The following is a 27,957-nucleotide window of genomic DNA, read 5'->3' as shown; positions in this document are numbered from 1 at the left end:
TGAAGAGTAAATACAAATCTAATAAATATTAAAAATAAATCAAAAGATGATAAATGAAGGAAAATATAACTAAAACATGAGTCATTATTTACATCCACATATAGATTTCATGTAAAATTGTGAGTTGAGCTTCCTTGGTCTTATCAGGAATACAAAACTGAAATTGATTTTATGGGCTATTCTATTGGCTCCTCCTTCTCTAAGCCCTTCTGTGAGGTCAAAGGTCAGGGTTGGCTAAAGGGCAGCAGCCTCTGACAGTCACTGTGAATACTTGATGACTGAGGAACACTTTCAACTCATGATGACCTTGTGCCGCCTTCTCCCTCAGGACTGAATCTTATCCTGTTAGCAACAGTTGTCTCCGTGGGTCTGAAACATGGAGTATAACAGCCTGTGATAGTCTTTGGCGCCCTCCAGTGGTGGTGAGACGTAACTAAATCTGGATCAGGTGGAAAGTCAGCTGACTACACCACAAACAGGAAGGGGAAGTCACAGTTGAAGAAACTAGTCATGTAAAAATAACTGACTGTACTGTGCACTTGTTTTATTTAAGAAGAAAAAGGCTTCTGACTCTGAAGATGTTTGGCGGAGACGATGAAGACGGAGATTTTCTGTCTCCATCAGGAGGGTGAGTTTGTTTTTGTCCACCGAGCTAACTCTCTTAGCCCGTGAGCTAACTAGCTTGCCCCACTTAGCCGGTGTTAGCTGTGCTCGTCTATGGGCCAGATTTCATTTTAAATCTGGCAAATTATCGCGACTTTCGTTCGAAGGTGACCCCTTTTAGACGACAACTAAAAATCTAGGCAATTTAAGTTGTTCTCTTATTGATCTTACGTTTTTCGGCATGAAGCACATACCCCAAGAAATGGTTATAAAATATTTTATTGTGTGTCTTTAAGTATTCTTCACCAAAATCCCAAGGAAAGCAATGTGAAGAATGATGAGGGTTTTTTTTTCGATGTCCCCTCTGAAGGATTTATCTGCGACCCCTGATATTTATAAAAGTCCTGCTGGGTTTGAATTAACCCTCATTATCCTGCCAGGTGTTTGGAGAGAGTTGTGGAGAGCGGAGGAGTTCAGGGAAGCTGGGAGTTGTCTGATCCCTGTTGACTGTTATCAGTATGGATCGGTTAGCGGCTACAGAGTATTCTCGTCTTAAGGGGGCATCTGTAACTCACCAGGAAGTGGAGCAGCTCATGGAGCTTTCTAGGATATTATATTAGATACATTTCCACTGACTTCACATCCACTGCATCTCTGCTCTGGTCCTCTGGTCTGATGGGTTGTCACATGCTTTCATAAATCCTCCAGATCTGCTCTCTGCCCAGTAGTTTTGAATGAAGCTCCTGATGTGTTCAGGTCTGCAATTAAAAATTTGATTTCACATTCATATTTTGGCCACTGAGCTTACTGCTTCATGTTATGCAGACACTATCAGACTAGTGGACTTTATCTTATAATTTACCATCTTTGGTAAATGACAGCCTCATAAACCAAATCCCTCAGAGCTTGCTCAACATTTTCAAAGTTGTTACATGTGTAGGTTATATTTTTTCTTGGTTTATGTGCGTTTGTTATTACATGTTACACAAATTCAACTGTTGACTCATGTTAATTCACTTATTATTAATATTCGTCAGCTGTTGGTTGTACGACATTCAGTTAGAGCTTTGCCACATTCTCAGACTGACAGCAGAGTTGTGCTGTCTGGCTCTGCTCGACTATTGTGTGTATGAGCTGGTGGACTAAGCAGTCAGTGCAGGGCCTGGGCTGGAGGGAGGAGTGTTCTGGCAGCTAATTCCTCTCACATGCTGCTTGTTAGAGGAGTAAGGTGAAGGCTTCTGCCACAGCCCATCTCTGCTCGGTGGAGACCCAGCACCAAGTTGGAGCTCCTCAGTTTTCCTCTGCTATGCTGTTGAATCTACCACGGTGGTGTGACTGCACCGGGGGAACGAGAGATCAGGGGTGGCCCAGAGCAGAAGCGTTGGAACGTACACTAGAAGGATTTTGACTCACACATGCAAACAGGTAGCCCCTCCTCATCCCAGTTCCTTACCGTCGGAGATGAGGGCCTCATGGCGTTCAACACGGTCATTCTGGGAGATACCACTGATTACCAGTGGAAGGAGTTCCAGGGGTCAGTACAAGGCAGCTGTGTTGTTTTGAAGCCTAAGAAACTTTTCAGAAATGTTGGTCTAGACTCTGCATGTTTGATCCCAGCTGTTTAAAATGAGGAGACTGGTGCCAATGATTTAGGAAGTAACTGTGATGATGTTACAGCATCTAATGGTCGAATCAGTGTAAATGACATAAATAATGAATATGAAAGTTCATTCTTGTCCTTGGAATCAATAGTTTGACAAAAAAACCAAACAAAAATCTTAACACATGGTCTATTAACTAGTTGTTTTAGAGCTTACAGCACACTGAGTATATTCTTCAGTGGATGGAGTTTGCTCAGTTGTCAGTTATCTCCATGATGTCAGACAAAAGCAATTTAAGCAGATCAGTTTTGGTTTTGGAAAATTCTTAAATCAATTTCTTTCTATCTTATAGACTAAATGAAAATAAATAAATGAAGAATGAAAATAGATAGCACATTTGTGCAGATCGAATGCACATAAATGCACAAAAAAATGGTGTTAGGAGCTGTTGATTTTTGACACAAAGCTACAGCAGCAGCTGAAATCCTGTAAATAAAGATGAACTAGAGCCTGGCCATGGAGTCGGTGCTGTGTCAGGTCTTATCTTACATCTGAGGCTAGTTTTACTCTGAGTGTCACCATAAAGTGGAACAATCTCATATCATAAATTTCATGATGAACATATCTAGCTGATCTTTCCACTTGTTCTCCTTGCAGGGCCAAGCTGGCCTCCCTTTTTGGACTAGACCAGCAAGCCAGTCAGGGGAACGAGTCCTTTCAGTACACAGCTCCCAAACAGCCCAGGAAGAGCTCCAATCCAGGTGAGACCATCCCACCAGAGACAGAAGTGAGTTAAGATGTAGATGTGAACTGAATATGTCTTTTGTGTCTTCACAGCACCACCCACCCAGAAAGTAGCTCAACCGCCCGGAGCTCCAGCAGTGTTGTATGCCACAGCAGTCCAAGCCTTCAGATAGTGAGGACCCTGTTTCTGATATTTGAAAGCCTTTTTATAGTATTGATTTAAGTTTTTCATGTCTTCTAAATGGAAAAACAATCAGCAAGTATTCACTCCTCATTAAGAAACTTTCTCTACAAAGCTTCCAAACCTGATTCTAATTTCTATAAATCAAGTCACAATCCACCAAATCATCTTATAGTCGAGTCAAACGAAAAGCTTCTCTGCCGTTTTTGTCTCGTGCAGTATTAACGGCCAGTATGTGAAGCAGGGAAAGCTGGGAGCAGCTGCGCTGGGCAACCACACAACAAAAGAGGTTGGAGCTTTGCGAACTGGTCACTTGTTTGAGATTACTGGTTTGACTTTTGATTTTGATGAATAATGCACCTCTTCTTCTCTGCAGTACAAACTGCTTCTGTACTTGAGCCAGCAGAAACAAGTGACGGCTGCCAGGATTCATATGGGCTTTGCTTTCACGGTGAGTAGAGACGTAAAGAAGGTTGAATACGTGTGGATGAACAGATAATCTGAGTTGTGCTTCAGGAGTTTAACAATGTATGGAAACACATTTAGCTCATTTCTAGGTCTGAACATGCTTCCTAACTGAGGAAAGCTTTGTCACATGCTCTATTTTCTGGGATATTGCACTACATTGTCATTATACAGTGCACTCGGAGAGCAGGATTACCCATAATACCTCTGTCCCTTTTGGAGTAATCCTACTCCTATATACAGTACAATGTGCTGTAAAAAGACAAATTGATAAATGTAAAATAATTAAAACAGTTCTTTGAATTTTTTTTGTTTTGATTAGATTGTATTTATTATTATTTAATTAAAATGATTTTAATAAGTGAATACATTTTAAAAAGCCATTATAAATGGATTAAAAATTAATCCAGCAACAGGAGCTCAGACTTCCCCCAACACATCACCTCAGGCCAGTCACTGCGCATGTTTCCTGGGTTTATGTTAGACTTTAGTGAAATCTTAGGCTCATTGATCATCATGAAATCATCAACTGGAAACTGTAAAAACTAAAGCAAATAGACAAATGGGTTGTCAGATGGGAGATGAGGAGCAGAAGATAAATAAAATAATAAAAAAGTAAAATGCACTTTTTAAAAATTCAATTATTCATCATTATTTAAAGACAAAATGAGGAAACAATTATCTTTTGATGCCAATGATCTAACCCTTTTTTAAGATTATTATTTTAATTTGATATTTTTTACTACATCATTGAAAGTCAGATTTAATCAATAGATAATTGTCCACTCACTAACTTATGCAGAAGAAACTGTGTCTCATGGTCTAAAGCTCATTATTGATAACACCATTACCTACACAGCTGTTCCTGGTCTTTCTCTCTCTTTTCTCCTCTCTCCTCCCCTCTCCCCCCTTTTTTATCTCCTCCTAAACCCAACCGGTCGAGGCAGACGGCCGCCCACCCTGAGCCTGGTTCTGTTGGAGGTTTCTTCCTGTTAAAAGGGAGTTTTTCCTCCCCCCTGTCGCCAAGCGCTTGCTCTTTGTGGGAACTGTTGGGTTTTTTCTCTGTAACAATGTAAGGTCTTGACCTTACCCTGTAAAGTGCCTTGAGATAATGTATATTATGATTTGGCGCTATACAAATAAAATTGAATTGAATTGAATACTTTGATCGCTTAATGATAACTGAGGTATCGCTATGACAACTGGACCAACTCCATCCACTGGTAGAAATGTGTTTGAAAGTTTAGGAAAAAGCCAGTAAGATAGTCAATAATATCAAATATTGCAATATTTCCCACCATAAGTGATATGTGAGTCTGACCCTCATTTCACTGCTTTGAAACTTTGAACACCTGTTTAGTCGCAGCATCAATTATATCTGAGACATAAGATATAATAATATGATTCTATATTATAAAAACACCTGAAACATACAGTACAATAATATAATGATTGTTATAATATTAAGATAATATCATATATTGTGATAACTCGGTGGCAATGAGATTTCGGATGTTGCCACAGCGTAGGGTGGTGATTTATTTTTGCTGCAGTTGCGTAACATTAACAGAATATCAAACATCACAGGCCTGAGCTATAAAAGGGAGGCTGAAGAGACAGAAAAGAGAGGGGACAGATGGTACTTTATGTACTAAACACGCATAAACACATCCCTCAAGTATAATTGTATGCAAGCATTCCACTTATTGTATTACATTGAAATGTAAAGAGCCCCTCCTCCTTTGGATTAGGTCATGTGGATCACATGGGAAGTGACTAGTCACAGAATGCTGGGATCCAGAAAACATGTTCCTCCTTTTTAGTTTAGGACTGAGCCTTCCCATTGGAAAAACTCAGTATTACAATTGGATGTTTTTCATGGCTCCAGTGAAGTAAAATGCAATTTCTTTGTAGAGAAAATAAGTTTGTAGAGCAGTGTCCAAGGTTCCTCCTGTAGGTGACCACACTCATAAAAACCGGTGTGTGTGCTTTAAAATGATACTAGTCTCCTGGTTGGTTACTAAACTTGGTTATTAAAAGTTACAGAGAGAAGAAAAAGTGAGTGAACTCTCTGTAATCATCTGCATTTATGTGGGAATTTATCTTAAAATAGGATCAGATCTTCATCTAAGTTACACACATGAATTGTCTGTATTGAAAACTCCATTCAAACATTCACAGCAGAGCTGGAAAAAGTATGAGAGTCAGGAGTTATCAGAGCTGGAGTCTGGTCAATGAAATCAGAGAGAAGTTGTGGGTCAGAGACACTTTGACTTATAAACAGCCCTCAGACATTCAGAGAAACGTCAGCTGATGTGAACCAGGCCTCACAACAAAGATCTCAGAGACTGAGGATGAAGAAGAGTTAATGATGATCATGAAGCTGAAAGGCTCACACAGTCATTTCAGAGGGTTTAGCTCATCATCAGTCCACAGTCAGACAAACTGTCTACAGATGGAGATGATTCAGTTCTGTGGAGTGGATGTCCAGCTGAGATGACTCCAAAAAATCTGGGTCACTCTTTAGACTCTCAACACTCCCTGTGCCTGTTTTTCTTTTGTTGTAAACACATTTCAGAGTGTAGATTGGCAGATCACTGATGAAAAATGAGTCACGATGAGCTCAGGTCTGTGTTCCTGACCACACGCTCTGTCTCTGCTGCAGGTCCAACCAAACAACTACTGCACTTTCTACGACGACCAGAGGCAGAACTGGTCCCTGATGTTTGAGTCAGAGAACGCGTCATCAGACTTCTGCAAAGAGGTGGGTGATGCAGACCTACAGCTGAGACTCTGATTATTGTTTGACCAACAGAGCGAGGAGCTAAGCAAACAGACTGTTTGTGTTGATAAGCACGTGGTCCACAAGTATCAGGATTGATCTTCAAAAAGCTCTTTATCAGTCTGACCTACATTTGGTTCAAGATTTCACCAAATACGCTGAGTTCTATTGCTCGTCAAATGATGACTTATTCTCTTTTGTGCGCTTCAGGTGTGTTTGGCAAAAGCGAACAGCGCAGCCTCCTTGGACTCTGTGGTGGTTCAGGATCTGAGTCTCGGGGAGGGCCAGGGGGTGGAGAATGGAGACTCCCTGGAGGTGGTGTACACAGGCTGGCTCCTGCAGAACCACGCCATTGGCCAGGTCACACACTTCCACCATCATTTCATCAGTTTCATCACTGTGTGTAGCCTGGACACCAGACCAATCAGCAAGCTCATGATTATTTACTCTGGCCCCGCCCCCTTCTCACTCAGACACATTTTCGTACACTACATTTCCCTGTCGCTTTGCGCTGCGCCACACGTTTTGCTGCTCTGATTGGTCAGTCTGCAATTGTTGGTAACAGGTCTTGCAAATCAAAAATGACCTGAGTGGTTGTAGATAGTGACGTGAGATATCACTGCTTTCCTTTATGATCCGATACCATTCAAACCTGATAGCGGTATGATCCCAACAGTTTAAAAAAAAAAACCATCAAGAGTTTTTCAGAGTCATAAACACTTTTTGCCATGTAATCTTTTAGCACACAATCAGACTGAGATAGCAAACAAGTATAAGGTGTCGTCTGAGGGCAAACTGGTCCAGCCGGCGACAACGAAAAAGTTCCTGTGGCACTGATAGGCCTAGAAAACAACAACAACAAAAGCTTTTTAACATTTTTATGTTGTTCAATATCATTTTCTTTTAACACGTTAAAAAATATGCATATATTTATTTATTTAGTCAGTTTTTATAATTACATATTTTCACCGAAATGGTATTGTTTTGCACACCATTTATCGGCCCACTTGTAGTACCTCCATGGCCCACAAGTTGGGAACCAGTGCTGTTGAGTAAATTATTTAACATGGATACACTAGTGTGATTAAAATATACAGACCATGTCAATAAAACATTTCATCCCCCTGAGCTTCAAAAATAGTAAAACACCTGAGAAATGTTTTAGTGAATTGATGTGAGTTGATTTTTTTATACAGCTGTTTATTCTGTCATTTATTTATTTATTTTATTACTTTCGTCATAACCATATTTACTTTTTTTTAGCTGTCATTTTTATTTATATCAACTTGAGTGAAATAGCGTTCCATGCTTTTGAGGACACAGAGAACTCCAGACATTTGAACATCAACACACAGACTGAAACCTGGACAGATGTGAATCACGTTGCCACGGTGATAAATGCTCTCTGTACCTGGATAACGGCTGTCAGCAGCAGCTCTCCTCTTCTGCAGACCTCATCATACTCTGTGCTGTGATTAACCTCAGACAGTTGTGTTGCTGCCACAGAACCTGACAGTCCTCCCACACACATCACACACAGCGTCGCTGCTGTTGTGAGAACTGAAAAAGTTCCACACAAGACCACATCCATGTTCAGCTGTCATCACTGTCAACTCTCTGCTCAGTGGCTTATTCTTGTACAGAGCCATAGTTCACATAAGACTCTGACAGGTGGCAGGAGAAGTAGTTCCTATCAACCAGGTGTAATTTAAAATAGATCCTGATGATGGTGTATCTGCTAATGATAAAAGACACATTTGCCCTTTATTATTATTTTGATTTTTCAATATGAGAATTGATCCTAGAACAGAAAAGTTTGTGATCACAGGCACTGATATTTCAGGATTGATCACCACTCACTCTAGACTTGTTGGTAAATGCGCATTGGTCTGGCATCACCAGGTCACATGTTGTCTCCAGTTCCTGTGAATTTTCTAGACACACGACTCATTGAATCTCAAATATCATTTCAGATGTTTGACTCCAACCAGAACAAAGACAAGTTGCTGCGACTGAAGATTGGAGCTGGAAAAGTGATCAAAGTGAGTCAAGACATATGTACAGAATAAGAAGAGTAAACTCCATGGAAACACGGTTTTAAAACAACATTTTTATTCCCTGATTTATTTTCTCCTTTTTACATTTCAGTTGACTTGCATATTTTTTTTTCTTGATGCCTGATGTTCATGTATTGAAATATCTTCAAAAGTTTTACTCTACCACCAGAAAGTTCAGTGTTCCCCATCACAACACGATGTTTATCTCAGGTAGTGCACATGTTTCATTAGGACTGAGTGATGTTGAAACTGTAGTTCAGACTAACTCATCATTTAAACAGTTCAATTACAGTTAATGTCAAAATAATGAAATCATATATAATGTTACCTCACAAAGTCAGATTAGCGGCCCAGCCGGCCATCTTTGAGCTCAACTCAAGTTTTCAGGTAGCTGGCTCACTTTTAACTGGATAGATCACCATGGTAACGGGTCAACCTGCTCTGGGGCACGTTAACGTCACAAGAACCAATCAGATCACTGCTATAAGCTACGGGTGAACAATTAATCAAAATGTTATCGAAATTGCAATGTGGCCAAGTGCAACATCCAAATCACAGGAGCTGCAGTTTTTTTGATAAAAGTATCGACAACAGACCTTAAATGAAGCAGTGTGGTGCTATAGAGACAAATCATATTCTCCAGACATAAAGACACGTTTGTTTGGAACAAGACCCAACAAAAATCACATCATCATCATTTTTACTTTTTTTCAGTGAAAATGAAATTCACAAATGAGCACTGCAACTGAAGTTGTGACTCATATCACAATCACAATATCAGCCAAAATAATCTCAATATGATTTTTTAAAATCTTGCATATGGACTTTCCTACCATAAATACTTCTTGACAGAGAGAGTAACTTTTTTTGTCCACTGGTTTAAGCAGGGATTATTATTTCTTTTTTTTAACCATCTGTTCTTTTAGGAAAGTTCTTTATTAAGTTGTTCGAATATTGTTCCTAACAACTTTTTGTTGAATTCTAGTTTTGTGTTCATGTGCATTTTTATTTATATATATAAAAAAAAAAAAAGATAAATGAAAAGAAAAAAATTGAACTTTTCTCAAACATGTGGTGATTTGCTCAATGCATTGCAGTGCTGTATTTTTTCCTGAGTATCCCTATTTAAGTTTCATGAAGCAGAGTAAGACTGCAAGTAAGATAAATATTTCATTTTATTTAGTTATTATTCTTCTCCACGGGCTTCAATGATGTTTGCCAATGTTAAAAACAGGGTACCACTGTTTTTCTAAATCAGCTGACTGACATCATCGTATTATTGTCATGTTATTAGCTGGTTAACCCCTCTGCCTGTCCTCTCTGTGTGAGCAGGGCTGGGAGGAAGGGATGCTGGGGATGAGGAAGGCTGGTCGCCGTCTCATTATCGTCCCACCCAGCCTAGCTTATGGATCCAAGGGAGTCCCCAACTGCATCCCGGCTAACAGCACCCTCATTTTTGAAGCAGAGCTTCGGCGGGTAACCCACCCCCATCTGTTCCTGTAGTTAACCCTCTCTAACACACCTAATCTTTCTTTACTTACTTGTCTTTACTTTTACTCTGCTGTAATGATGTAAGGTGTGAAATGAAGCTTGTTTTGTGCTTTAGGTGAAGTTTTACAAGGACAGTGGCTCTGATCGGGCCAGTGCCAGCTCCAGAGACTCTGCTGCCCCCTCTCCTGCTCCTCCCTCCGTCTCCAGTGTGGAGAACCTGACCCCAGAGCCTCCAGTGCAGACGGCCGCCCCAGGCCCAGGCAGACCAGGGTCAGAGTTAAGCCTCAGGAAACAGTTAACAGCATCATCCTCAACTCTTTCACCACCTCACCTGAGTTGTCTCTGTTCTCTTTTTCAGGGAGCCTCCACTTCGTGCAAAGTCAAACTCCCTGAGTGAACAGCTGGCAGTAAGCACCCTCACTGGTTCTTTCTTCTTCATGAAGCATTTTTAAAATAATTGTTTATGCATTGCGTCATTTTCTTTTCCAAGAATCCAGATGCCACTAAAGCGAAGCTGATTTCTCGCATGGCGAAGATGGGCCAGCCCATGTTGCCCTTCCTGACAGGAGCGGCAAGCCAGCCGGAATCCAGCGACTCTGAGCTGGAGGTGGGAATTCTGTGAAGGAGGAGAAAATGCAGGAGATATTCTTATTATCAACAAATACTGTGAGAGGATCTAAACATTTAGAATCTGATACAGTATATCAGTGGTTGGCAACTGGTGGCCCGCAGGCCAAAACTGGCCCGCCAGGAATAATATCTGGCCCGTGAGATTATTTTGATAATCTCATTACACATTTAGTTAAAATGTCTAAATAGTCCCCCACCTGAAGATTCTTATTATACTATTATCCATGTTGAGACTGAATGACAGACACAACCAGTCACATCGGGCTGTGGGCTGCACTGTAGTCAGTGCACAGCGCCTGGTGCTAAAATAGATCTTTGTCATGGCAGCAACAATCCTCCACAGAATCAGTCACTTCCTCTTTTTTGCCTACAAAATAAAAGCGAGAGGAAGTTCCAAAGGTTCTGTTGTTTGCTTGACAGACCTCTTAGAGCCACAGACAGGGACAGAAAGTTTGCGTCTTTCCATGGTTTTCATTTGTTGACAAAAAGAAAAATAGAGATGTAGGACCACTCAGAATCTTTTTTGTATCCCTGACATAAAACCCTGTCTGTCTGTGTTTAAAAAACATGATGAGAAACATCGAAACCTCCAGCTTCCATTTGCACAAAAGCTCAAAGGTGAAAGAAAATTACAGTATTGAATTATTTAAAAATAATCAGCTGAGCTCATCATCTGCTGCACTTGAGGAGTTTGCTGTTTGCAAATCTGATCAGATTTGTCCCTGAACATGTGAACATAAACACATAGGATCACGTTCAGTTTCAAATGAGTTTGAGTTTTAAATGTTTAATATTTGACTTGATAATTGTGAATCACGAACTGATGATCAAAACTGTGCGTGTGTGCGCGTTCAAGTGCCAACTCATGAATGGACTAATAGTTAAAGATGAACAGACCTTTTCCCCAGCAGATCTTTTGTTTTGTCATTATTCTATTGAAGCATCCCAGTTACCCAGTTGTCCAATACCAGGAGCCTGAAGGTGACGCAGCTGAATGGAATTCAGCCTTCATTCATTATTTTATAGTTATTTACTTTTTTACTGACATGTGAAAACATCCTCTGTTAAAAAAGATCGTTGGTGCAAAATCCAACTTTTCTGTCGTTTTTATTTTAACTGACGACAGTAATGAAGTATCCATTTTAAAGTGTGTAGAAATGTAACTGCTTAGAAGTCAGTTTACAGCTCATGGGGAGCGTAGGATCCAGTGTTTTTGGAGCTTGAACAATACTTAAGTAGCTTAAAGTCAGGACATCTCAGCTTCTGTGACTTTGAACCATTTCAAAAAAATCTGTGTCTTGCTACTTGAAAACATGATACAAAACTACCTCCATAAAATGACTCTCTGCCACATCTGGAGTCATTACTGAGTCTCTGCCTTTATGTATTGCTCTCCAGGACACCAGCAGCAGTAGAGTGAAGGATCAGCCTGTAGCTTCATCTCCAGTGCAGATCACCACTGCCGCTCCAGCTGCAACACACAGTGAGCTTCTTCTACCTCTTCATATCTGCATATCTATCTATCTATCTATCTATCTATCTATATACATATATATAACAAGGCTAGAGAGCCCCACTGTTGCTGATCAATTGCACCAATCACCAGAAAAAATTCCTTGTATGTGAAAACATACTTGGCAATAAAACTGATTCTGATTCTGATTCTGATTCTGATTCTGATATAGATATATATATATATATATCCTGCAGCTTAGTATTACAAAGGACACAGTGTCTTACAGTGATGTATAGTCTTTTTGTAGGTAAATAAGTTTGATCTGTTCAATTCTGTTCCCGCAGTACATCCTCATCCTCACGCTGCTCCACCCTCTGCCTTACTTCCTGTTATGACCACTCTTGCCCCACATCTGCCGGACAGCAGTCGTGCCTTTCAGGTGAGAGTTCACCACAGTCTTTACTGATGTATCATCAGTAAGAGCTTAACACCAGAACAACAACAACACCTGGTAATATCAGTGCATTGTGCTGTTTTATAGCCTTACTCCTTCACTCAGACCTCTGTGGCTCCATCTCAGCTGCAGCCTGTGGGCCAGGTCTACCCTGCACAAACTGTCCCGTACGTGGGTAAGAGCGTTCAGTTCAATTACCAGGAAGCCATTATGATCAAACCAGTAGCTTGTACAGAGCTTCCGTGAGACACATGTACCTTGATGTTTTGGGGCCATTTTACTGATTCATGATGCAGCCCTTCAGCAGCAGCATCAGTCGTTCATATTATCACACAGCTGCAAGAGAGTTCTGTGCTTGATGTAAGTGTTGCAGCCCTGATATGGTTGTGACTGTGTTGCTCTCTCCAGGCTCTGGTGATCTGACTTCCTTCCTGATGACTGAGGCACGCCAACACAACACAGAGGTCCGGTTAGCTGTTGGAAAAGTAGCAGATAAAGTGGATCAACTGGCCTCAAAGGTATGAAATGTCTGGACAAGAAAATATTCATGAAGTACTTTAAACAGAAAAGACAAACAGGTGGTTCTTGTCTTATTTCACTTTAACAGATCGACGACCTTCAAAGGCAGGGGAGTCTCTCCATAGGTGTGTCCGGTATGTCGATGGAAACCTCCATGATCATGCACAACATCCAGAGAATTGTGCAGGTACACACTGGAATCATACTGGAGGCTCCTCCTACTTGTGCTTTTTTTCCTCACCTTGCTTTGGTATGCTTTAGTAAATCTTTAAGTGTTGTGTGACTGGTCGGTGCTCTGAAAACTCTGAACAAACCTGCTTTGTTTTTAGGAAAACGAATGTTTAAAGAAGGAAGTGTTTGAGAAAAGTTCTCGCATCGAGGAGCAGAACTGTAAGATCGGGGAGCTCATCAACCAGAACCAGAGGTGAGTCAGAAAATGTCACACTGTCAAAGTGATGGCTGAGGATCACATCCTGCCAGTGCTATGTTTAAATCAACCATCAGCTGATTCATGATACTATTTTGTTGTGGTTAAAATAGCTATCAGGATAAAATGGATCAAATTTCAAAATGCATTTTATCCGTGAGATGTGTTTTTGTTTTAAACTGATGTTTTTTCTCAAACGTTTTCCTTCAAGTCAAGTCAATTTTTATTCATATAGCAGAACAGAAGTTAAGGCACTTTTGAGAGAGAGAGAGGAGACGACAGGAAGGAGGAGGAGAGGGAGAGAAGGGAGGAGTGAAACTGAAACTTAAAATAGTGGATTAAAACCAGTGTAACTGTTTAAATGAATAAATCATTTTAACAGTTACAGTTGGTGTACATCATGTACTTAGATTGTTTTGTACAGGCCACTTCCTGATCTTGTACATTACATTACATTACTAAAAACTGAAGTGTGGAGGATGTATTGAAAAGATTCCATTTGTCAATATGTCGGTGTTAATATGTCAGACTGACTCAGGCTTAAAGAAATGTTTTTGAGGTGGCTGTGATGTGGTTGTGCTGTGGCTGTAACGTGGTTGTATGTGGTCATGCTGTGGCTGTAACGTGGTTGTTTTGTGGCTGTAACGTGGTCGTGCTGTGGCTGTAACGTGGTTGTATGTGGTCATGCTGTGGCTGTAACGTGGTTGTTTTGTGGCTGTAACGTGGTTGTTTTGTGGCTGTAACGTGGTCGTGCTGTGGCTGTAACGTGGTTGTTTTGTGTCTGTAATGTGGTCGTGCTTGGGCTGTAACGTGGTCGTGCTGTGGCTGTAACGTGGTTGTTTTGTGGCTGTAACGTGGTCGTGCTGTGGCTGTAACATGGTTGTAGCGTGGTCGTGCTTGGGCTGTAACATGGTCGTGCTGTGGCTGTAACGTGGTCGTTTTGTGGCTGTAACGTGGTCGTGCTGTGGTCATGCAGGTACATGGAGCAGAGTAACCTGCTGCTGGAAAAGAGGAACGACTCCCTCAAATCATCCAGTGAGCAGAACCAGGCCAGACTGCTACAGGCTGAGCAGGACAAGGTGAGTGTTTGGCTTTAGTGCTGATACTTCAGATTGATTGTGCGTTCAGTGTTACAAGAATTTGTTTGTGATGGACACAAATCATTGGATACACCAGAGCAACTGCAAAATGATTTTATTCTTTATTTTTTTATTGGTGAAACACAGTGTGGCAGGGAGCACAGAACACAAAACATCTACAGTGACACATACACTCACTCAGCACTTTAGTAGGAACACAACACTAACACTTGGTAGCTCCTCCCTTTGCTCTCAAGCAGCCTCAGTCATGTTGACATGACTGCATCACATCATTTCAGCAGATCTGTCAGCTGCACGTTAATGCTGCCAAGATCCTTTCTACCACATTTGCAAAGCTGGTCTACTGGATCCAGGTCTGGAGACTGGGAGGTCACTGAAGTTTACTGAACTCATGTTCATGAAACCCATTTGAGACGAATTTAGCTTGGAGCATTGTCCTGCTGGAAGCAGCCATTAGAATTTAGTGAACTGTGGACATGAAGGGATGAACATGGTCAGCAACAATACTCAGAGAGACTGTGACATTCAGACCAGGACTGACTGGGATTAAGGCCCAAAATGTGCCATGAAATTATTCCCCAGGAAATGTTGTAGGTCAAACTCTTAGCAGGGTGCTGGCCTGTGGAGGAGGCTGCACCGTGTCTTAGTCCCCAGATCTTCCGAAGAAGATAATCAGATTTTTCTAAAATACAATATCGAACTGACAGTCTCACATTAAACTGTCGCTAATGTCGAAATAGAGAATCTCCTCCCACCTGAAGATGCTTATTATACTTTTATCCATGTTGAGAGTGAATGAGCTTGACCATGTCACATCAGGAGCAGCACACAGCGCCTGGTTCTACAATAGATCTCTGTCATAGCAGTAATGGTTACCCACAGATTCACTTCCTCTTTAGCGATTTTATCTACAAAATAAAAGCACAAGAATGTTATTTTTTCTGCAATTCTATAGTTCAAACAAGCTTTTATCTTTTATCATGAAAAGTTCTGACAGGAAGTTCCAATGGTTCTCTCACCTGCTTGATAGAGCTCTGAAATAGCTGACATATAATGTGATTGAAATGTGATATGAAAAAATAAGTTTTAGTTCTATGAGTTAGTGAAACGTATAAATGTGACTGTGGCCACACAACAAAGTAAATTTATGTTGCATTTTCATCAGGCAGTTTCTTAAAATTTGCCTTTGATTATGTTCTTGTACATGTAATGGTTTAGGAAAAAATTGGCCTGAGGCCAAACTTACTTGCTGACTCCTGGTGTAAAGGATTTAGTTAGGATATTTTTTTTGCCATCCTGTGGTCACTCTGCCTGGAGTCTCAGAATGCCAACTGGGCCAACGTGAGCTACAAATCCATATACAGTGGGCTTGCTGGGTAGTGGTTATGGAGCCGGCAGAGTTAAAGGACTAAAAAAAAAAGGGTGGCATGTAGTTCAGTTTGCTGACAGCTGTGGACCGAGGCGTTATGTTCTTTGGTTGTCCGTCTGTCCCTCCCAATTTTTGTGAATGTGATATCACAGGGCTCTTGAAACTCTCAAAAATATTGGCAGCCCACATCCAACCCCATAAAAAATACAGAGGCCGCACAATGCCTTGTCAAAGCACTTTTCATTTTATGATATCGACTGAACATTCAGGACTGAACTAAAAGCAGAAGGAATATAAGAAAAAATAATGTAAAAACATGTTTAAGAGAACATATTTTTAAAGGTCATTTTGTTTTAAAACATTTAAAAATAAGATGTAAATTTTTTTTATGACATTCTTTTCGTTGAAATTGTACTATTTTGCAAAGGATTTGTGGGTGTACTTGCCATACTTTCGCAGCCCTCCAGGGGGCTGTGGCCCACAGGTGGAGAACCACAAATTTGACACAAATGTTCACCTGGATTTCAAGATGAACTGATTGGATTTTAGTCGTCAAAGGCCATATGCTAATAATGACACAGTTTAACTCAAATGTCTTAATAGGATAAAATCATGAAGAATGATCAAAGGTCAACTTCACAGTGACATCATAATGTCCTGCAAAACCACTTCTGGTCTTTAATCAACACTGTAACTCAGGAACAGGACAAGAGTAGCTTCTATTCTACACAATCTGAATTTCACATGATCCTTTTCCACTTCAGAAATCCACTGATACATTTTGTGTTTATACTTGGTTAATATTTTCTTAAGCATGCACTATCTGTTTCCTGTTGCAAATCTGATGCTAATACTAAATGCTTCAGTGTTTGCCAGTTGCTCTCTCCCTGGTTGCCTGTGTTGTACTCTGAGGAAAATCTAGCATTTACTGCTCTCTCTTCTCAGCATGCACTGCCTCAGGACCTGGGCTCTGGCCAGGTGAGCCTGTTTACTCTGTGTACTGCTACCAGACTGGGGTCAAACAGTATCTGTAAAATAAGAAAATAATTTATCATCAAAGCAGCAGCAGCTTCACTGAGGCAGATTCTGTTTGAAGGCCACACAGCTCCTTGGTGAGATTTGTCTCTGACAGATTAAATTCAGGAAGAAAAACCTGCTCTTTCTGCCTAAAATCATCTGCAATGGTGTCCATTTAGAGGGAGCTCAACACACAAACCCCCGAGACAGTAAACAGTCAGTTCACAAGTCAGAGGACACAGTTTAGACAGTCTCTGCAAGTGATTTCAAATTCACTTTAGATGTGATTCTGGGACTAAACGACTGATCTGATTACCTCCCAGCTTCCAAAAATGCTGCACAAAATGACAAGAATCACGTGGAACTACTATTTGACCCAAATCTAACTGCTTTCACTGGTCAATAGTCCTCTTCCTATCACACATCACTGACATCTAAACTAACTTTTCTCTCTTCATTTTCCCGTCTGTCTCCTTTCCCATCAGCCATCTCTCTCTATTTTTGTTCCACAGGTTCACGCTGCTCACACCACCATCACCAGTAGCCACTCATCCAGGCTTTCACTGCTCTGTTACACTGTCTGTTTGTGGCCTGGGCTTTAATGAAATATGGACAGCCACCAGCACATCTCCTCCTCTCACCCCTCCCTCTGTCCTCCCATCAGGTTCGTCTAACAGAAGATCTGGCTTCGTCCACAGCCCGGCTGTCCCAGATGCAGCTGGAAGCTACGGCTCACCAGCAGAAGGCTGTGGAGCTGCAGAGTAAACTGAGCTCAGTGCTGCAGGACAGCGAGAGCCACTGCCAACGCATTGCTGCCCTGGAAACACAGCAGGAAGGTTTGTGTTGATTTGCCAGATTATTAGGTACACCTGATGCAGCCTAAGAAATTTACAGAATAAAACACAACACAAATCAACAGCAGCACCAATTACAACCTCCAAAATAAAGATAAATAATAAGATAAATGTTTTATTAATCCCTAGGGAAATTCAAAATTCAAAATGAACATGAAATTGAATTTTCTTCTCTATTAAAAGGTTTCTGTAAACTATCTAACACATTAAACAGCAACAGGAGTGTATGTGGCTACACTCATTCAGCCCTCTGCCCTGTTCTTCATATGTGGTTTAACTAATCCTGATTTTAGCTCAAACAATCCTGTTAATTCTCATCTAGTTAACAATCTTAAATATAGATGAGAGTGAGGATTTCTGTGAAAATGTGAATCTTTAAAAAGTCTCTAATTTATTAGAACAGCTGGTCACTTTAGTTTTTAAAAAAAGTTACTCAAACAGGAGTGCATTTGTTAGGGGCGATTTTCAGAGGCCGGTGAATCATTATTTTGTGCTCTAGCGTTGTGCTTCTTAAAGTGTGGTCTGGGGACCCCCAAGAGTCCCTGAGGGGGTCCCTGGGGTCCCCAGCAAAAATCGCTATCATTTATTTCCACTATAATTCCATCCATAAGTAACACAATGACATTTTGGTTGTGGGTGTCAAACACTGTATAATAAAACATCTAAGAGCAAAAATCTTTGCAGATGGGGGATCTGGGACAAAATCTTATCAGATGGGGTCCATGGTCAAATTTCTGTCAGTTTAGGGACCCTTCATGTAAAAGAGCTTGGGAACCACTGCTCTAAAGAGTGATTGTGGCAGCTTATTTTGAAAATCTAAAACCATGATTAGTATTCTTACAACTGGTTGGTCATGTCAATGTTTTTCTGTTGGTTGGTATAAGGAAAGGAGTCATTTGAATCTGGAGATCAGGTATGAGGTTCACCTTGAAAGTTCTCGGTCTACAGATGTATCAACAACGTGTTGCTTTAACAGCAGCTCCAGATAAACTTCAACATCATCAACAATCAAATCAAAGTAACACCACGTACAAAGACCAGGACCCTGCAATGTAAATGTGCTGAAAATAACTGATGCTACATGCTAACAGACTCAAAGAGACGCTGGTGTAACGAATGTGTTTCAGAGCTGAAGGAGACAGCTGAGAGGGCTCAGGCCCAGTACCGCTCAGAGAAGCAGCGACGCAAAGAGATGGAGCTGAGAGTCAGCAACATGGAGGAGGAACTGCAGGACCTGAAGACCGACAAAGAGGGTCTAGAACGAGTGAGTACACATGATGTTTTTGTCAGTGAAGGGGGTCAGGACTGGTTCTGTACTGAGGTTATGCACTTGATATCACAGCACACAGACGTCACCATGGAAACAAGGATGATGTATGCAATTGCTTCATAAAGTTGACAGCTGCTTCCTCTTTGCTTTAATTATTCTTGAAATGTGTTTTGAACCTGTTTGTGTACATGTGGCAAACTGAACTGTTTGGACATAGTGGAGACACACCCGTGTGTGCAAGGTCCCACTTTCACACTGCATGTCAGGAACCAAGCTGTGGAGCCCAAGGACCTCTCTGTAAACCTCCACAATAAAATTGTGGCATGGCATAGATCAGGGTGAGGGTATAAAGCTTAGAGTGTTCCCAGGAGCACAGGAGGACAGGAGGACCGGGGTGACTGGTCAGTGAGTTCATACCCAGAACGTGCAATGAGCACTCTCATGTGCACCCTGAAGGACAGACACACAGAGAATGCCCATAAAAAGTTTTTGACGGTCCACCAGTCCACTGATGCCGTGGTCCACCAGGATTTGTCCTTTTATGCTGTCCTGCTGAAAGGACAACCAGTCAGCAGAATCAATCAGGTCTTAATAGTCTTAAGAGACCAGATTTCTGAGCAGCAGGGACAATGAAACTGAATGCAGCCACATACAGAGAAGAAGAAAAACCTGCTCCAGAGTGCACATGACCTGAGACTGGGGCGACAATTCACGGTTCTGCAAACAGCGAAGACAACGCAGGAGTGGCCTCAGGACAAGTCTCTGGGTGTTAAAAGGACAAGTCTCTGCCCTGAAGAATGGAATAAAGTGCCCAAATCCAGGTTTTCAAAGTTTGCAGAGACGAAGACTCAAAGCTGTAAATACAAAGGGGCATCTACAAAGCACTGAATTAAGGGTCTGGATACTTATGTAAATGGAAGATTTCAATTTTTGATTACTAAATTTGCAAAATGTAAAACAGTTGTCCAGTAAATTCTGACTAACAGTTAGATCTCCTTCCTTTAAGACACTACTGGACAGAAAGAAGAAGTGGCAGGCTGAGCGCCAGCGGCGGGATGAGGAGGTGGAGGAGCTCCGCAAGAGCAGCCAGCAGGAGGTGGACAACCTCCGAGCCCAGCTTCGCAAGGCCAGGACCAGCACTGACAGCGCTGTATCTGAACAGGTGGCATTCGATGAAAAGGCTGTTCAGCAAAGAATATACTGTAGGAACATCAATGATAATGTTCAGTTAGTCTCTCTGTCAGTAAACCTTAAATATCTTCTAGATCAGGTGATAAAAGCCAGTTTATGGAAGCGTTCATCTCCAGTGGCTTCATTGCCTACATTGCATCACTCAGGCGTTCTAACAGCTCGACCCCTCTTTGTGTTGCAGTTGTCTCAGCTGCAGGCAGAGCTTGACGATGACTGGAAGCGGAAGTGTGAGCAGATGTTGGCCTCTGCTAAAGAGCAGCACAGGAGAGAGGTGGCTGACCTATCAGAGCAGAGGGATGCTCTGCAGGACAAGCTGACCCAGCTGGAGGAAAAGGTAAAACACACTCACACAGTATATACAGTATATATACACCAAATAGTCAAATGCTCCAAGGGAGCTTTGACATGAGAAAAGAATATATAATTTAATCACTATCAGACAAGTTCCAGACCTTTGCTTGATCCCTGTTGTGTGGTGTGTCTAAGTGTGAACATATATGTGAACATGCTTGGCGTCTCTCACTCTCTACAGTTTACAGTTCTGAAGCAATCAAGGGATTCAGAGGAGCAGAGGTTTCTGCAGCAGCACGGGCAGACAGAGGAGCTGCAGGCCCTCCAGGAGAGAGTAAGAGGGGTGACAGTCATCAGTCAGCTGATGCTGCTGATTAGATTAAATGATCATCATCACGATCATAATCGCATACAGGAATTTTGTAAGACATTGTCTTTAAATACACAACTGCTATTCATTCCTTAGGAACCCCCACACACACACACACACACACACACACACACACACACACACACACACGTTCTGTCACACACAGTCATTTGGTCATGTTCTTCTCTTTTAGTACGCAGCCTTGGAGAGGCAAGGAGTAGCTGTGAGGGAGATGCTTGAAAGAAGAGTAACTGAACTGGAGAAGAAACTGGCAGAGCAGGAGAGTTCAGGAGACACTGCAGCAGAGGTGAGGAGTAACACGCACACACGCACAGCACAGCACAGCACAGTTACCCTTCACGAGGAGACTGTGTGTGTCACTGTTACAGTCTCAGAATGACACATTTCTTGAACCTGGCGGCGTGGCACAGATCAGTCAGTTTACTTGTCCCTGGTATTTTTGTGGCACTTGGAAACGAGCGGGATCTGAAAGAGTACACTGTCACACATTACAGGTGGCCAATCACATTCACTGCTCTCTCCCCATCATGATGCACTGACAGTTTGGGAATCCTGTGGAGGATGGGACAGGATGTGATCTGGGACGTACAGGGTTTCAAAATATAAATACATCTGCTCAAACAGACAGTGGGGTCCAAGGGTCCGAGACCAAAAGTGGACTCAAGCTTCAGCACCACACCGCAGCAGATGATGTCTCTTGAAGAAATTCACCTTTGAATTCTCTTTGGACACGCTGGCAATTTTACAATCATCATGTGTAATATTGCACACATTTTTTTTTTCATACAATGAACCCTAACCATCTGCTGTTAAATACCAGCTTAGTGATTTACATACATTGAAAGTAAAATTAAAACTGCAGTCTAGTTTTTTTTAGATGTTCTATTTATTTTATTTTATTAATTTCTTAAATTATTTGTGATGTTTAATTTAGTTTGAAAATCTGGTAAAGAAGGAAGATGCCTGCTTAAATAAATGAGCATTTTTAAAATAACAGTCTTCTTACTCATGTAGACTACAGAGCTGGTAGAATCACTCATTCATCTTTATTTTTTTATTTAATCTTTATTTAATCAGGCAGTCTCGTTGACAATAAAAACTCTTTTCGAGAGACACAAGATGGTGTCAGCAACAAAGTCAACACAACTACACAATACAAGAAACGAAGAAACAAAGAAATTAACATTAACATTTACAATAGTTAAACTTTAAAATCTCCAAGGGAAATGTAAGATTCCAGTTTAAAGGTAGTTTCCAGTTCATTCCATTTAGTAGCTGAAACCAGTTCTGTGAGTATTAGTGTGAACATGAGGGTCAAGTAGTTGGATCCTGGATCGCCCCAAAAGTCATGAAGGTCAACTACACAGTAGTGTTATAGCTGGAAGAGGAAAGACATCCTTCAATTCTATACAGGGAACCTAGTTTGGTCTTTAATTTTTGAATTTTGATTTTTGAAGTTTTGAACAAGTGGAATACAAATACACACTTCTCTGTTTACGTGATCACATATCAGCTGGTTGGGAAATCTACAATGAGTGGAAAGATGAGTAAAACATAAATAAAGGTGGTTGTGTGATTTTTAGGGAGGTTTGTGTAGCCTATGTGTGACCAAAACATGATGGAACTAAAGTGTGCTGAGCAAAACACAAGACACCAAGATCACAAAGTGCCACTGGATTCTTGTGGCCAGTCACACTCACGCTGGGCTGCTTTTCACCACCCATGAACAGGAAATCACACATCCAACTCAGTACAATGTAGTAAAATTAACATGTTCAGTATTTGCTGAGATCAAATCAAAAGTGTTTTAATTCAGCTCATTGGTAATTTATGGGGCTGCAGTTTGCAGTGTTAGTGTAATGAATTATACTGTTGTTGTGCACCTGTTGTTGTTGTTGTTGTTGTTTTTGTTGTACTGATATATTGATATAAACTTATACTTATAAAATATACTAGATTCCATTAGACTGCAGTGAAGTTGTGTCCCCAGCTGGAAGATTAAAGACACACGAGACAACAAACCATTTCACCTACAAACTGCCTCTAACGTTGTACAGTGGAACATCTTCATGTGCCTGCAGCAGATCATCTGTGTGTGTTTCTGCACGTGTGTGACATGACTCATTATCACTGAGCAGTCAAAGTGAGGCCAGCTGTGTGTGTGTGCCTGCAGGTGAAGCGCGTGATGAACGGAGTGTTTCATTCTCTGCGGGGGGAGTTTGACCTCAGTGAATCCTACACAGGCCAGGCTGTGCTGGGGGTGATTGTCACCACCATCAAGGTAGGCACCACTACATGTGATGATATGGTAACATATAATACTGAGGTAGGCTGTTTTTAACTAAACAGATATTTATTGAAAGTAAAAGTTCCTTTTTGGAAAAATGAAAATGACAGCATGTATTTCCACAAACATTACAGACTGACATTTAAACTCTGGATCTCACTGCTCCTTCCTGGACAGAAACAATTTTAAAGCTCATGACGTTTCAAATTGGTAAAATCTTACTTCATCGTAGGAGCTGTGAGCAGTGCATTGATCTGCTCAGGCCCCCCCCCCCCTCCTCTCTCTCTCTCTCTCTCTCTCTCTCTCTCTCTCTCTCTCTCTCTCTCTCTCTCTCTCTCTCTCAGGCTGTACAGAGCGTATTGTGTGTGTGTGCTGGGACTGGGCTCACTAGCCAATCACGTCATGTAATCCACCCTCACTGACCTGACCCCAGTTGGTGAGGGGTCAGACCGCCACAAATGAAATGTCATTTTGTGGGAAACACTGGCATCCACCTCAGTGAAACGTCACTGTGTTCACTGTAATGGAGTTGGGTGACACTCACTGGCTGATGCTAGTGCATGTTTTGGTGAATTATTCAGTCATTCAATCTTAATTTTTCTTTTCCCAAGAATGTAACTCTGCAGCTGCTCAGTGGCACAGACGGATCGTCCTCCCTCCGTGAGAAGGAAGAGGAAGCAGAGGAACAGGAGGAAGAAGAAAGTGATGATGTGAAACAAAAAGAGGAGAAGCCTCTTCAGAATGCATATGTGAACGGAGAGAGACAAGTCAAGGAGGAAGAACATGAGGTAGAGCCAGATTCTCACCGGGTCAGTGAGACCCAGACGAACCAGGAAGTCGCAGCAGAGGAGGAGACTGAGACAGCAACTGAGTCAACGACACAAAGCCTGACAGAGGATTTACAGGCCACTGATCTCCAACCAGCTTCATCCACTGAACAGAAACCACAGGAGACAGCAGCAGCAGAGCCTGAAGCACAGCAGGAGCCAGGAAAAACCCCTACAGGGACTGGAGGTCCAGATGATGGCCCTGATGAGAGTTCACCCCCTGAGGATGAACAGGAACCTGTGTCAGACAGAAACGCTGCAGTGAGCAGTGAGGTGGACAATGTTGGGCATGAAAACAATGCTGCTCCTCAAAAAGCTTTTGGACCCCCAGCAAACCCACCCCCACCTCCAAACGCACTTCAGGACGGCTCAGGAGACGACACATGGTAAGTGATGGCAGTCAGTAAAAGACGTTCATTCTCAACAAAGTCTGGCCTCCAGTGACGTGAGTTAAATAAGAGGTGGGATGAAGGTGTTCCAGGGTACGGGTGATGCACAGCCACACACACACACACACACAGAGACTGAGACAGTAACACTAACACACAAACGCGTACTCTAGGAGGACATCAGTGTCATCCAGGAGCCCACGTAGCCACTAAAAAAAAAAAAAGTATTTAATTTAAGACAGTTAAATAAAAGGCAGCTCAAAGTGGTGCTGAAGTGGTCCTGAAAATAAAACAGGCAACAAATATGAAATGAAACCTTAAAAATGAACAATTGTAAAAACACAAGGACAGATGATGACATCACACTGAAGTCTGGTCTGAACTGTTTGCTCTTAAATCTTTTCTAGTTAAATTACATGTCAAACCAACTGCATTTAAAGGGCACTGGCCTTTAAAGTCTCTTACATCTGAAAGTTTCCTACTGAGCAGACACTCAGCAGGATTGTCTAATAACCTGAATGGTTCTGATTTGTCAGATGTTACATTTGCTGGATTAACCTGTAACAAACATTCATGTCATCTTATATGATCCAGAAATAGTTGAGAAGGAGTGTAGTTACAGTGCACAGCATGAAATCAGCATTTATTAAAAGAGTGATGTCTTCACACTGATTCCAAGCCACACACTAGTTTCACTGGAAATGGAAGAAGAAGGACCTGACAGAGCAGGCTGGGACCAAAACATTGTTCACTTAAATACCTTTGTTTTAATCCCTAAACTGATTTTCCAGAAAATGTAATGTATCTCAATATGCTTCACAATAAAATTACACATACCTGTGCACAGTATGAAACATAACCTGTAGAGACTTGAAAGTTGCTTTAGGCAGGAAATGCATCTCAGCACCAGGTCTCATCCTGCAAGAAATTATTGTTTCCTGTCAAACATTATTCTTGTTTCTCTGTTCTTACTTGTGCTTATTTCAGCAGTGTTCATATACTGAATGTTTTCACTCACAGTTCTTGTTTATCAAAGTGTCCTTGAAGGCACCACAGAGTTTTGTAAATGGTCTGCTTGCGGCTGCAGAAACCAACAACTGGTGGGGATGAAGAAAACAAATCTAAAATCAGCTGTTTGTATTTATTTGTTTGATAGGGTCAGATGATGAACTGTGTCTTTGAGCATCAGTCAGAAGTCGTTTTGACCTGCAGACATTGTCACATAGTCACATGGTCAATGTAACTTCATTTATAATAACTAGATGTCATTTAACATGACCCCCCCCCCCTCCCCATTCCTACTGATATACACATGTATTCCTGCAAACTAACCGTCTAAACTGTTGTTTCTTACTCGCTCCTTCCCCATTTTCCTTTTCTCTTTCTTTGTCACTGTGTTTGTGTACGACCCCGCTCTGTCTGCTGTTATCTCAGTCTGACTGGGGGAATTGGTGAGAAAAATGGAAAGGAGCCATTTTTCCAGATCACAACTCCTGCCAACCCCCCCACAGCAACCAGCGAGGAGGACGAGGAGGAAGAGATGGTGAGGAAGAATCTGCAGAGTTCAGTCAAAGCTCTCAGATTTGATTCAGCGACTGCCTCACCCCAACTCCAGTCCCCCCCCCCCCGCCTTGTTTTTTTTTTTTGATTAAATTCTGTTCTGTATTAACTAAATCCATCAGTACACCACTGCTGGACAGTCCTCATGTTTTCATCTCTCTTGTGTCCAGAGCTTGAAGGGGCGTCCACCACCTGCTCCCCTGTTTGGTGATGATGAGGATGATAATGATCTGGACTGGCTGAACTGAGGTGGAACCAGAATAAAGTAAATCTGCATCTGCATTTTCAATACTAAAATCAGCAGGGTGCTCCGCCTGGTGGGGCAGCGAGGACGACGACAGAAGCTTCACCTCCGTGTTGTTCTGCTGACTGACAGACCCACCGCCTGAGGCTCTGATTCTGGTTGAAGTCACAAGCCTGTAATTCACAGAGGATTTTAAACAAATCCCTTTCATTAATTATGTGATATCTGTCTGTGATGTCATTTAATACCAAATTTTTACATGCGGCACTGTAGCAGATTAGTTTGTTGAATCAGCAGTGATCCTGTTGTGGTTGGTTTCAGAGTGTACCATGGTTATTAATTATTAGCTTGCTGCTTTAAGAATAGAACTTTTACACAAATTTTGCTAACCTGAAATTCATTTCAGAAAATAAATGACATGGAAAATGTGACCTTCTCTCTCTCAAATCAGTTTGTCTGCAGTTTAGTCTCATTTAGTCTGAGTATTGAATTTGATGTCAGTCTTTTGTCTGTCAAACAAGGTGTATTTGTTGCTCAATTGTTATAAATTAAATAGATTATAGAATTGTGTATTTTTTAAGTTGGGGATGTCTTCCAGAGGTCAGTAGCGGGTGGTCGAGACCCTACGAAACATTACTGTTGCTAAGCAACACAAACAATGAACAAACTGCATGAAGCTGACAGACTAAAGTGAATCATGTCATTATAGTCACATGAGAGTTAAGCTGTGAGTGTTTATCATAGTTAATGGATTTAGAACAATGCTCAGTTCAAAGTAAGAAAAAAATACAGCTGAGCCAAACTGCACTCAAAAAACATTTTGCTTTTCCTTGTGAAAAGATGTGTGAAACTTTGTTTTGTGTTGTCTCATCTACGACACCGGTGTGTCAGGGGATTTTCAGGTGGTTGCTTGTAGTTAGACAGTTGTTGAAAACAGAAAGTGAACGCCATGGTAACTCCTCGTGAATGCTGCATTTTCCATCATTAATCTCATTAAAAACCTTTGAGTCGTCTTTGCAATTTGCAGTTTCGTTCAAGTACAGACGTGTCACATACAATAAGTGCTCAATCTCATTTTCAACGTTTCACAGAAGCTGTTGAAAATGAGCAGGAGCGGGACCAGAGCAAGTAGCATCATAAGTTTTCATTGAATCTGTTTGTTGGTCGGAGTCCTGTTTGAGTGAACAGGTAACATGCACAAAATGTAGTCAGCTGCATTTTGACCGTGAGAAAAATGTGTATTGGATGTGTCTGAAATGATTCACCACTAACATAACTCTCTTGATGAGTAGAGAGTAGGCCGGTGAAGAGTGAACGATTTCAAACCATCGCTGTGTCTGGACTGTCCACTCACTCACTCACTCTCTCACTCTGTAGTGTTTGCTACATAGAAGATTCACTAGGGGATAAGTGCAGACTGCAGTTGATACAATTTGGACACTACTTGGATGTTGAATTATTAAGTAATTATGCATCAGATATTAGTTATTATCTCATAATGTGCCATAAACAAACGCCAGACTAAAACACACTAAAACACATACATCTAATGTGCTAATCTTCCATGTTTTATGTATATTTCAATTTGTGTCAACACTGTGTCTTCACTGTACTTCTGGCTAGACTGCAACTGCTTGGCCAGTGGCCAGCTTTAGGATCATGAATGTCTGTGAGCAACTGACTGACTTTTCGACCATTTGTCAGCCAAATGCAAGATGACTGAGTTGAAGATTCCCCCACTGGCTGTTGCTCTTTCA

General features: G+C 41.5%; 1 protein-coding gene across 4 annotated transcripts; it reads left to right on the top strand.

Moving 5' to 3' along the window:
- Window positions 1-447: 447 nt before the first annotated feature.
- On the top strand, window positions 448-27,213 carry fkbp15b (FKBP prolyl isomerase family member 15b). Of its 4 annotated transcripts, none has more exons than XM_071481824.1 (30): window positions 448-628; window positions 2,862-2,965; window positions 3,042-3,120; window positions 3,349-3,418; window positions 3,506-3,580; window positions 6,260-6,358; window positions 6,587-6,736; window positions 8,350-8,418; window positions 9,766-9,909; window positions 10,040-10,194; window positions 10,283-10,331; window positions 10,415-10,531; window positions 11,953-12,037; window positions 12,355-12,449; window positions 12,552-12,639; window positions 12,873-12,982; window positions 13,072-13,170; window positions 13,313-13,407; window positions 14,387-14,489; window positions 16,825-16,857; window positions 17,561-17,732; window positions 18,878-19,014; window positions 20,027-20,182; window positions 20,393-20,545; window positions 20,744-20,836; window positions 21,066-21,179; window positions 23,067-23,174; window positions 23,792-24,393; window positions 25,831-25,939; window positions 26,127-26,631. In XM_071481824.1, exons 1-30 carry the CDS (start codon window positions 579-581, stop codon window positions 26,202-26,204), a joined length of 3,591 nt encoding a protein of 1,196 aa, XP_071337925.1. In that variant the 5' UTR covers window positions 448-578; the 3' UTR covers window positions 26,205-26,631. The 4 variants fall into 4 exon arrangements, with proteins under 4 accessions (XP_071337925.1, XP_071337924.1, XP_071337926.1 ...); XM_071481823.1 differs by having other exon boundaries at window positions 10,040-10,200; XM_071481825.1 differs by lacking the exon at window positions 16,825-16,857 and having other exon boundaries at window positions 10,040-10,200; window positions 26,127-27,213.
- Window positions 27,214-27,957: the final 744 nt, after the last annotated feature.

Source organism: Trachinotus anak, unplaced genomic scaffold (genome assembly GCF_046630095.1).
Source record: "Trachinotus anak isolate AG129_WGS33_773 ecotype Australia unplaced genomic scaffold, CSIRO_AGI_Tana_v1 ptg000008l, whole genome shotgun sequence".
NCBI lineage: Eukaryota > Metazoa > Chordata > Actinopteri > Carangiformes > Carangidae > Trachinotus > Trachinotus anak.
The sequence above is the reverse complement of the archived record's forward strand: the minus strand, read 5'-3'. Positions and strand labels throughout refer to the sequence as shown.

Excerpts from the sequence above, each read along its gene's own strand:
- fkbp15b (XM_071481823.1), top strand. The coding sequence starts at position 579 with ATGTTTGGCGGAGACGATGAAGACGGAGATTTTCTGTCTCCATCAGGA. Across the intron at positions 14,490-16,824 it reads TACAGGCTGAGCAGGACAAG|CATGCACTGCCTCAGGACCT; the intron begins GTGAGTGTTTGG and ends CTCTCTTCTCAG. Across the intron at positions 17,733-18,877 it reads CCTGGAAACACAGCAGGAAG|AGCTGAAGGAGACAGCTGAG; the intron begins GTTTGTGTTGAT and ends AATGTGTTTCAG.